General features: G+C 25.1%; 1 protein-coding gene across 1 annotated transcript; it reads right to left on the bottom strand.

Annotated features, from left to right (window-relative positions):
* Positions 1–4,064: 4,064 nt before the first annotated feature.
* Positions 4,065–4,319, bottom strand: OCT59_009355 (uncharacterized protein; the record flags this gene model as incomplete). The annotated part of the gene is made up of 1 exon (XM_066133492.1): positions 4,065–4,319. The coding sequence occupies one exon, from the start codon at positions 4,317–4,319 to the stop codon at positions 4,065–4,067; it is 255 nt and encodes an 84-aa protein (XP_065999927.1).
* Between the last annotated feature and the right edge of the window lie 7,941 nt (positions 4,320–12,260).

Below are 12,260 nucleotides of genomic sequence, written 5' to 3'. Positions count from 1 at the left end.
ATTAAAAAAAGTTCAAGCCCACTTAAGCCACAACTGTGAAACATAAGTGATTTTATCTGATTTTATTGATTTATTTTTGTTCTCGTAATATATGAGTAATATAATGCATGTTAATATTTTGTGTAAAAAAGAAAACCAAGTAAATTTAAATTAATTATACAACAAATAAATGAACAATTAACGAACTTTAGAAGAATATATTGTAAAAAAAAAATGAAATTTATTAATCGCGTCATTAAAAAAAGTTCAAGCCCACTTAAGCCACAACTGTGAAACATAAGTGATTTTATCTGATTTTATTGATTTTTTTTTGTTCTCGTAATATATGATAATATATGAGTAATATAATGCATGTTAATATTTTGTGTAAAAAAGATAATTCTTTTCACAATGATGCTAAATTTGAATAAAATAATATTTTAGATTTACATTACGCTTTTTCGATATAATAAAGCCAGCAGTGCATAGCGGACATGCTTATATCACCTTGCCAATCATTTTACCAACCAAAACTTATTGAACAGCCACAAAATAATGTGGCAAAAAAATAATGGAAATCCAAGTTAAAACACTACATTATCATATAATTTTAATTATGTGATTACTAGCTTAATTTTTAATATCTGATATTGTCATAATGCATTATTTGCATGTGATAATTCATTCATTTTTGCCAATCATCAGGACAAAAATTGATGGGCGAAAATGAATATGCATAGGCGAAACTTGAAACTTTGCACAAATTTTCTTTATATCATATATAATATATGGTAAAAATAATGCAGTGATCCGATTCATAATGTAGGTTTTTCATTAGTAACATATATATGGCAAATAAACCAATGCCACAGAATAAATGTATGCCAAATAAACCACAAAGTATAAATAATCAATTTTATGTAAAGACAGTCAATTATGTTTGATAAAAATAAATATCTGATATTTATTAATAAACATACAGAATAATAATAAAAGCTAAAAAGTTGCTACTAATAAAAGTTACTCGCTCAGTAACAATCCAAATCTAATGAAATTTAATATGCAATAAATTTAAGTTATTTGTGAAATTTGAACATATATTATGTAAATTGATCTATAAGACTATAATTGAATAAATGATCGGCAAATGATCGACAAATGATCATCAATATTGGGATGTCCGAGTACTTTTTTAATATTCCTATTTATTTTTCATTTAGGTCGGATCGGTCGGATCGGTCGGATCAAAGGCCATTGCTGTAATATAATCATTTTTTTTTATTTGTTCGTATGATTTTTTTAGTTGGAAAAAATATATCCAGCCAAATTCACATGATATTTGTTACACCTGAACTTGAAATCTGATTGGTCAAATCAAAGTGTGACAGACATGACATCATCGAGTAGTACTCTGTTCATTTCCGGTCGGTTGCATTATTCGGTCGGATTTTGTTTTACAAAAATTATCCAATAAAATTTTTTTATTTTCGATCGCAAATTGAACTGCTTTAGATGGAAATTTAGTTCGAACTCCTTCTATTGATATATATTTTTTTCTTAAATGTCACGTAAACAGAAATTATCTAATTTTGGTTGGTTATTTTTGGTGTTCGACCAAAAAACCCCCGAAAAATTGGGCTATAAAGTTCAGAAAATGGTTGCGTTGTACAAACTGATCAGCCCAATCAAAATTGAAATGAACATGGCTACTATGAAATAAATCATTAAATCATTACGATTTGATTATCGCACGCTTTCGAATTATTTAGCCAAGTGATTTGTCGGTCAATTCCAAATTTTAAAAACTCATAACAAGAATATATGAACCGTTAAAGAAGTTAAAATAACTTTTTAAAATATTATTTTGACGGACTGATATTTTTTGTCAGCTAAAAATTGTATATTTGCAATCATATAGACTATTACAGTTTAATCATTATACTTTTTATGTCAAATATTGCTTATAAACTTATACTGTAATTAATTTTTGCTTTTAACAACCTATAACAGGCACAAACTAATATAAGCCACTGATTTTATTGATGCTAATAACAATAATAGATATATATTTTTTATTAATGAGTACCAATTAGGAACCTAACATAACAATAGATATATAAACAATAATTATGACAGATTGACATGATTTTTTACATATTTGTTACTATGAGCATAGATTTATACTGTACATATGAAATTTGAAATTTGTCTTTTATTTTAATGATAAATAAATAATTAAAATTTAAGTTGTTGTCATTGATTTTTATTTACTTTGTCAAATTTCTATTTTATATAATCTGTTCATATTCCATTCGAACAAATTAACTTCAATGTGATAATTCATTATGTCCTAATTTAAGCTTATATTTATATAAAGTTTTCCTTATTATGCTTTTAATTGCCTTATTGCTTATCATATTCGTAAAGAGAAATCTTGACTAATAGAACCGGATCGAATAAGAAAGTAAAGTGATATATACTTCCGTTGTGCTTATTTTGTAATCTTATATAAAAGTTTTCCTTATTATGCTTTTAATTGCCTTATTGCTTATCATGTTCGTAAAGAAGTCTTTGACTAATAGAAAGAAAATCCAGTTGGGACACTTTATAACTTTTCAAGCTCCCCAAATGTTCAACCATGGTACCGGATCGGATAAGAAAGTAAAGTGATATATATTTCTATAAGATGATGTACCCTTTATCCACCAGTCAGGATTAAATAATTTATCAAGTGGAGTCTTGATGAGGTTTTTCGAACATACGGTCATTGCTATAAGCGTTGACATAAGGTGTATTAGTTGTATGTTGTGATGGTTGGATAACGTTTACGTTTTTGTTTTTTAATCTTTTGGTGATGCCATGTTGGAACGTAATGAAGGAACAATATATTTTGCGTGATATCTTTTGCGAAGAGATTGTAAGTAGAAAGGATGAGGTGTTGTCGAATATTGGATTTACGAATAAATCTCGTAACGTAGGTCAAAAGTTCTTCAGCAATAAGACCGTGAAGTAATAAATATATGTATATTAATAGGTAGCGGAGTTGCTGCTATTGAAGGTCTCCAATTGAAAATCGAAAGTGTTGAAGTTCTGAGATTATTGTTGTGTTTAACGAAAATATTACGGTCGAAATTCTCCGAAGGTTTACGATCCGTAAGTTTAGCGAAATAAATGCGGTGTTTCCTTTTTCTGATTGACAGAAGAAGAAGCATTTTTGCGGGTTGATATAAAGACTGAACGGTTGCGGGAAATAATGTCCATCTGAGAGATTTAGTGAAATTGACGATTAATCCATAATGACGTCATAGTCCAATATTTATTAGTTGTTATTTGTAATAGCCTGCCCTAATAGCATTAAAGTGATTTTCTAGTAATTCGTTAATATTTGGCTGCAATGATATACGTAGAAATTTTTTAATGTTTTATTCAATGGGAATTTGTTTATTCCAATAACAAATGTTAGATAAACGTGAATCATCTATTATTGTGGGTGAAACGTGGAAGTTTCGTTCCATCTATTATCTTCTGTTCCTGGAAGCGTCATCCTGATCGTTGTTGATGTCACCAGAGTGTGACTGAAGGTTTCAAGGTTGAAATGATGTGATAAAATCTTAGCACAGGTGAGAAATTTATAACTTTTAGTTTACTTGTTATATGTTGATATTGAGAGAGTCTGTATAAATAGTGAGTTTGAAGGTAGGATTATACAGTAAGTGTAGTTAGCATCGAGATGATGAGGTGTTGAGTAGTTGGAAGAGAACTATGATTAATATTATGGGGTTCGAAGCTGTAGAATACGTGCTAATATTGTTATTGTTAATGTTATAATATTTTATGAAGATTGAAGAGATTGGTTATAGTAAGAGAGAATTTGTGAATATAGGTTAAAATATATGTTAGAAGCTTCTATTCTAAGAACTGAAAATAATTTTAGGTATATGACATTTGTCAAAATAATATTTGTTATCACGATTTCATTTTTGTTGTAAATAAATTAATATAATAAGGTCCCATGATATAAATCCGATATATAAAATAAAACATATCGGATGGGAATATCAAGTATCGAACGAATATTTTATTAGTTAGTAAAAAGTTGAACCGTTAAAAAAATCATTCACGAGTGGATTATTCGTAACTTGCACAGATAACCTTACAAACGGATATATAGCATTTGTTTTTCTTCTTAGTTCTCTTCTATTTCTACGTTCGCGAATAACTCGAGAATAATGTGACATGCAAGATTGAGCAGAAGTAGCATTATCTAAAGAAGTGGGCTTTTCAAAATTACTGATTGTAATTTTTGTATTATCATCATTAACTTCGCAACGGTAATTCATTATCAAAATAGTAGAAGAAACGATTTGAATAAGTAAAATATAAAGACTTCTACTAAAAAAAAAGAAAGAAAAAAATTATAATTTTTCTTTGATTGTCAAAAAAAGGGTTTATATAACGATTTTCTTTTTTCTTCGATTTTTTAAAACTAATTAAACTGTCGTTTTGGAGTCATTGCATGGTTTGTTCAGAAGAAAGAAACGACGGGTATTTATCTATTTTTGAAAATCTGACATTATTATTAGTACCTTTTTTAATTTCATTTTGAATTTGTTAAAATATAATAACATATTTATTTATTTTATTTGTGTTTAATTTAAAAAATTATTTATTAAAGTATAATTTTATTTAAAAAAAATTATTAACATAAGAAAAAAAAAATTTTTTATTACATTAAAAAAAATTATTACATTAAATTACATTAAAAAAAAAAATTATTACAAAAAAATTATTACAACAAATTATTATATTAAAAAAATTTTTTTTTCTTTTTTATATAATAAACTTTCTTTAACAAGTATGGTTTGACAAGTGCGGGGTTTATGATCCGTATTAAACAATAGGTTGGAATAATTCTATGGTAAATTAAAAATAAAAAATTTTTTTTTTTCTTCTGTGACTGTGGCGCTGTAGCTGTGCGTATTGTTTGTTTGTTTTGCGTGTTTGTTTTTTTGTAATATTTCTAAAGAATTATTATTAACAAACAAAGGTAAAAAAATATCCTTTTTTTAAAAACTATAAGAAATCTGAACTTGGACAAGTTATTAAATTAAGTTCGTTATTTATTTATTAGTTATTTTTTTTTTTTTATGTTAGTAAAGAAATAGTAGAAAGAGAAAAATATTAAAGTAAATATTGCGAAGAGAAAAAGAAAATAAAAATAATAATAATTTTAATTTAAATAAAAAAAGTTTGTACTACATTCTAAAAAATTGATCGATACAAGGCAGCGCCCCCAAAATTTGTTCGTTTGCTTTCAAAATATGAAACCAACTCCGCATCTTTACTATTTATGGAATAGTTAGATAATTGGACAAGTCATAAAAATATATTTCGGTTTTATTTTTTTTATTTTATTTACAACTTTAACTATCATTCTTTTACGCCACATTACGACATTATTACGAATATCTTATTGAATAATAAGATAGCTAGAAATTATTATCTTTTTTTTTTACAATGAATTACATTTTCAATACTTTGCATAAGAAATTATTAATGAATATTAATACGAAACAAAAATCATTCATAATAAATTAGTGAACGTTGATAATGAATCTTATTAATCTGACTTCATTAGTGCCTAATAAAAATTAGTGATGTAAAAAAAAATTGATGTATAAGTAATAAATTGCATATACAGAATGCGTGTAAAAAGCATTGTTATAAACTATTAATTAAATATTGCCTTATTATTATGCTGTTTTTGTATACCAGATACTGCCTGTCAATTTTAATTAATAAAGTTTTGTTATTAGTACATAAATTAAATTAATAAATTAAATTAATTAATTAATACTTTTTCTTTGCAACAAAATACCATTTTCATATGAATTTTTCAAATTGGTCTTGTACATTTCGGTCGATTTGCAGAATCAACATATGACAACTGTGTGGCGCAGTGGCGCAGCTCATTGATTATTCCTGGTAAATATTGTTTGATAAATATTTTTGATTGTCCTTTTGTACTTGATTGTTGATATTGGCTAAGTCGGGCATATGATTAAAATGTATATTCTATATAGTATTAGGGTCTATAGAGTATATAGACATTCGATACGGTAAAACTTATTATAGGATAGAAAGCATATCATTAGATTCGGTGCACTGTTCTGTAGCGAATATTTATCGGAGGAAATCCGTACATCAATCTTGTTTAGAAAGGTTGTCGATCATTCCTATTAATTTATTGATTTTAAAAAAGCCTTGTGCTTTTTTTAATGATATATCGATATATCGGTATCTTAGAAAACGAATGAACATTTTTTCCATTGTTTTTTTGTAATTAATGTTAGATTTGGAAAAATGAGGCGTTTTGATTACTTTTGAGGTTTACCGCAATACTTTTTCCCTTGAAGACAATTTGTAAATTATTTTAATTTTTGTCACATGTATCATTGTTGTGAATGTGAAAATGGTTTAGGTTGATAATATATTCATTTCGATTTGATGAATGAATGAATAATTTTTGACACGGAAAAATGAAAAATAATTTTTTTTTTTTGCCACATATCCCATCTACTTTCTTAACTCGCTCAAAATAATCATAGCGGGTTTTCACGTAACAGTCGTAACACACGATTGTGCGTTTTAGTAGTACAGTACATACTTTATAACTATTAAAATGACATGCAAAGTTCATTAAGGTTCTTTTTTTTTTTTACGCCATGCCCTCATTATATATTATATATACTATTTATATATAAAGTATTTCTAAAAAAAAGACAACAAAGAAAAAAAATGCACTAACTTTATTAATTTTTATTTTTTGCAAAAATCGTGATCCGTCAAAATAAATAAATATTTATTTATTTATTTATTTATTTATTTTATTATTTATTTATATGAAAATCAATTATTAGTTAATTAGCCAATTACATTTTCCGAAATTCTTTTATTGGGTTTTTTTTTTTATAATTTTTTCTTTAATTTTTGTTTTTTTTTTTTCTAAAAAAAAAACTTTAAATTCCCACTCCACTAATTTGAATCGCTATTTTTTGACATCAAAAAAAAAAAAATGCGAGGTGAGTCATCATTAAAAAAACGCCAAGCATTTCACTTGTCATACCAAACAATAATCTTTAAGGTTAAATTCGGCTTGCGCTATTTCCTCGTTTATATAATTTATTCAAAAGTACTTTTCTGTTAAAACAATTTGTCAGTAATATATACTATCAATATACGAATGAAACCGAATTATGGATAAATTATTATTAAATTATTATAAGTGATAATTCTTTATAGGAAAAAATAGAACAATTTAATTTTACGACCTTTCTTGTAACACTGGATTGCGCATATATGTTTAGACGATTATTACTATTAAATTGCTTGATTTTTAATTTATCTAAAAAAAGCTTTATAGTTTTCTCATGATTTCTACGGTTCCAAATAACACGAACGAAAAAAAAATTTCATTGTAATACTTGTTGCACTTACGCGTGATATATCTTTTTTTTTTAGAAATCTTCTTAATTAGTGTTTATAATGAATGTTTGAAGAATATAAAAAACGTTGATTGTTGTTTTTCTCCTATTAACTCCATTAAAAATTTATATTAATAACAGGATAATTGATGTTATATCGGTTATTCCATTATTCCGTTGAAAAGCAACATTACGTTTATTTATATGCAATAAAAAATTACAAGTTGTATATCTGTCTAGAATCTTTTTTAAACATGAATGTATATTTATTTTCATTGTTTTAATGTTATAATTTGGATAATACCTTTTCAAAATTTTCTTTATTAAAATAAGGCGTTTTTAAGATTCAACCACAAAAGCCTACCGGATATCATGTTCTCCTTAAAGGCAGAATATTGTAAATTCGAATTGTTATAAATGTTGTGATAACAAATTGGTTTAGTTTGATAATATATTTAGTTTAATTACATTAATAAATGGATAATTTTTTGATACGGAGAAAAAAAAGAAATGTTTTTTATATTCCGTCCTTTTTCCGTAAAAAGGCTCATAATTCTGGAATTAATAATTTATATCACGGAATTTATCAAATCATTTACATTTTCCGTGAATGGTTCTGTGAAAGGCTCATTTTTACGGAGTTTTTACAGTGTTTTTATAGAAATAACGGATAAAATTTTTTATAGGGAATTATGCGGAGAAAATACAACAATTCTAATATTTTTGTTATACGTTCTCAAGAAAAAATGTTTTTTTTTAAAATTCAATTATTGTAATTGCAAAAATGGTTTAGTGTGTAATACACTTAATTTAATTATGGATAATTTTTTGATACGCACGGAGAAAAAGAGGAATTTCCATTTTTTTTTTTCAAAAAAAAAAGTATGATATTTTTGTGATGTGTCACATATGCGTATATGCGTCATATGATCTCGAAAAAAAAAATGGTTTTTTAAAATACATTGTTGTTGAAAATGAAAAAATGGTTGATGTAATACATTTAATTTAATTACATGAATAAATGGATAATTTTTTGATAAGGAGAAAAAAAGAAAATTTCTTTTTTTTTTAAAAAAAAAATAATAATTTATCTAAATTAAATTACACGGAGAAAGTATAACAATGCTCATATTTTTGTGATATGTCACATATGCGTTATATGATCTCGAGAAAAAAAATGGTTTTTTAAATTACATTGTTGTAAAAATGCAAAAATAATGCATTTAGTTTAATTACATGAATAAATGGATAATTTTTTGATAAGGAGAAAAAAGAAAATTTCCTTTTTTTTTTTTAAAAAAAAAAAATTGATTTAAATTAAATTATGCGGAGAAAATACAACAATACTCATATTTTGTTATATGCATCATACGTTCCAAAGAAAAAATGTTTTTTTTAAAATTCAATTATTGTAATTGCAAAAATGGTTTAGTTTGTAATACACTTAATTTAATTATGGATAATTTTTTGATACGCACGGAGAAAAAGAGGAATTTCCATTTTTTTTTTCAAAAAAAAAAGTATGATATTTTTGTGATGTGTCACATATGCGTATATACGTCATATGATCTCGAAAAAAAAATGGTTTTTTAAAATACATTATTGTGAAAATGCAAAAATGGTTGATGTAATACATTTAGTTTAATTACATGAATATATGGATAATTTTTTGATACGGAGAAAAAAAGAAATTTTCCTTTTTTTAAAAAAAATTGATATAAATTAAATTATGCAGAGAAAATACAACAATACTTATATTTTTGTTATTATGTCTCATATATTCCAAGAAAAAATGTTTTTTTTTAAAATTCAATTATTGTGATTGCAAATATGGTTTAGTTTTTAATGTTTTTAATACATTTAATTTAATTATGGATAATTTTTTGATACGCACGGAGAAAAAGAGGAATTTCCATTTTTTTTTTTAAAAAAAAAGTATAACAATACTAATATTTTGTGATATGTCACATATGCGTCATATGATCTCGAGAAAAAAAATGGCTTTTAAATTACATTGTTGTAAAAATGCAAAAATAATATATTTAGTTTAATTACATGAATAAATGGATAATTTTTTGATAAGGAGAAAAAGAGAAAATTTCTTTTTTTTTTAAAAAAAAAAATAATAATTTATCTAAATTAAATTACACGGAGAAAGTATAACAATGCTCATATTTTTGTGATATGTCACATATGCGTTATATGATCTCGAGAAAAAAAATGGTTTTTTAAATTACATTGTTGTAAAAATGCAAAAATAATGCATTTAGTTTAATTACATGAATAAATGGATAATTTTTTGATAAGGAGAAAAAAGAAAATTTCCTTTTTTTTTTTTAAAAAAAAAAAATTGATTTAAATTAAATTATGCGGAGAAAATACAACAATACTCATATTTTTGTTATATGCATCATACGTTCCAAAGAAAAAATGTTTTTTTTTAAAATACAATTATTGTGATCGCAAAATAGTTTAGTTTGTAATACACTTAATTTTAATTATGGATAATTTTTTGATACGCACGGAGAAAAAGAGAAATTTTCTTTTTTTTTTTTTAAAAAAAAAATTTATCTAAATTAAAGCAAAATACTCATATTTTTGTGATACGTCACATATGCGTCATATGATCTCGAGAAAAAAAATGATTCATTGTAGATTCGAATTATTGCATAGTATGTTGTGAAAATGCAAAACTGGTTTAATTTGACGGATAATGCATTGTAATACATTTAATTTAATTACATGAGTAAATGAAATTGTTTTATATGGAGAAAAAGAGAAATATTCCTTTATTTTTTTTTAAGGGGAGCGTGTAGTCACGTGATTTATAATAATGGCGCAAAAATTTAAAATATGAAGCCCAAGAACAAAAGTACTTTAGTTTGAATAATTATGTATTATTTTATTATTATTTTTGTAAAGACATGTGAAAACATACCTATAGAATACAAATATATTAAATTAATTAATGATAAAATGCTTTTTGTTAAAAAATAATATTATGTTTTCCAGTAGAGAGATTCTAAACTTTCACTAAGCGATTCGCAACCTTTTTGAAACTTCTTTTGATATTTTCTCCAAAATATAATATTTAAGTCTAAATAAAAACTATACCTGGTGAACTTTCAGGTTCCAAAAGGTAAGAAAATAATATATTTTTTTTAATATTTAGTAATTTACAAATGTTTTATTAGACATGGACGTTCTGAATAGCACAAAAAAAATTTTTGCGCCATTAAAAGTCACGTGATTACACTCTCCCCTTAAAAAAAAAAAAATCCGATCTAAATTATAGTTAGCCGAAAAATAATTAGCCGCAGCGTGATCCGAACCCGCTTAGGCGTAGATCGTCGTGGAATTCCGGGGATTTTCTGCGATTAAACCGGATCCGGGTGATCGGCAATCAGGAATTCGGCTCCGTTTTCCGGCTAACTACATCATTATACGAGAGAATACGACAATACTCTGATTTTTGTGATAAGGTCTCACATGCCCTACGAAAAAAGTGTCCAGAAAATGCATTGAAATTGACCGGAATATAATGTACAAATTCAGGGTATATCAAACTGAAATTTTTAAATATCCTGTACTATATAATATAAATCAAGAGTCTATATTACCTTGTTAATTATTATGTAGTATTTTTATCGTATGATAAAATGCAAGCTTATTATATTCAAACATTACTAGTGATTTTTTTGCAAAATAACAAAGAAAAGGACTCAAAGAATTTCGTATCAAATAAACTTTTCATATATAATACAACACCGTATATAGTTTGTAATCAAACTTTTATTAAATTTACTTATACAAAACGATTATTACAAGTATTTCAAAATAATTTATTTTTTATATTAATAACTATACGCGACATATCTGATATGGATTTTTTAAAAGCAGAAAAGAATATTAGAGGAATAACTAAATAAAATATATTATCCTAGTGTGGAAGAATAGTGTAAATATTAATCAATTTGTATGTTTATTCATTTGAGTTGGGTTAAATCAGTCAAGAATATCCTAAGAAACCAAGAAGATAAAATAAATTATACTATAATCATCATTTAAATTTAAATTTATAATAATAGTAGTAGTAGTAATAAATAACAGATTGAACTTTCCGTAGTACTATGATTTTTTCATATTATTTATTGTTACAAAGCATAAAAACAGTATATACGATAACTCGAAACAATAAAAAATTGAACTTTATTTGTTAAATAATGGTTTATAATCTGCTAAAAATTTACATTATTACCGAATTTTCAGTATTCTATAAAAGGTTAGTTTATTTTAGTACATTAGGTTGATCATTTTCTAAAAGTTACCCAATTACGATAATCTTAAAATTTTCTAAAAACATAATATGTCAATAACCGCTTTCCAAACTTGATGCTAGAGTCTATGAGACTTTTAATAAATTACGTGTTGATACCCAATAACCTTTTAATTTTCTAATGATTAATCAGATAAATCGAATGAGTTATACTTTCTTGATCTTAGTTATTTTGAACAATATATTATATTTTTATTTATTTATTCTTTTTTTAAAATAGAAATCATCTATTTCCACATTAATTTAAAGTGGAATTGTTCATTCAGATTGTGGCGCAATGTAAAAAAACGTGGCAAAATACAATAATACGTTAATAAAAAAATAATAATTTTACAGTTGATTGCGGCTAAAAATAATTATCAACATTAAAATCTTGTATTTTCTCATTATTAATTTAAAGTGGCTTCTCTTCAATTGTAAAAAACGTGGCAAAAATACTCTTGTACGTCTTTACTTCGCCC

The sequence above is a fragment of the Rhizophagus irregularis genome, chromosome 17, assembly GCF_026210795.1.
Source record: "Rhizophagus irregularis chromosome 17, complete sequence".
In the NCBI taxonomy this organism is placed as follows: domain Eukaryota; kingdom Fungi; phylum Glomeromycota; class Glomeromycetes; order Glomerales; family Glomeraceae; genus Rhizophagus; species Rhizophagus irregularis.
This window is presented reverse-complemented; position numbering and strand designations above follow the sequence as displayed.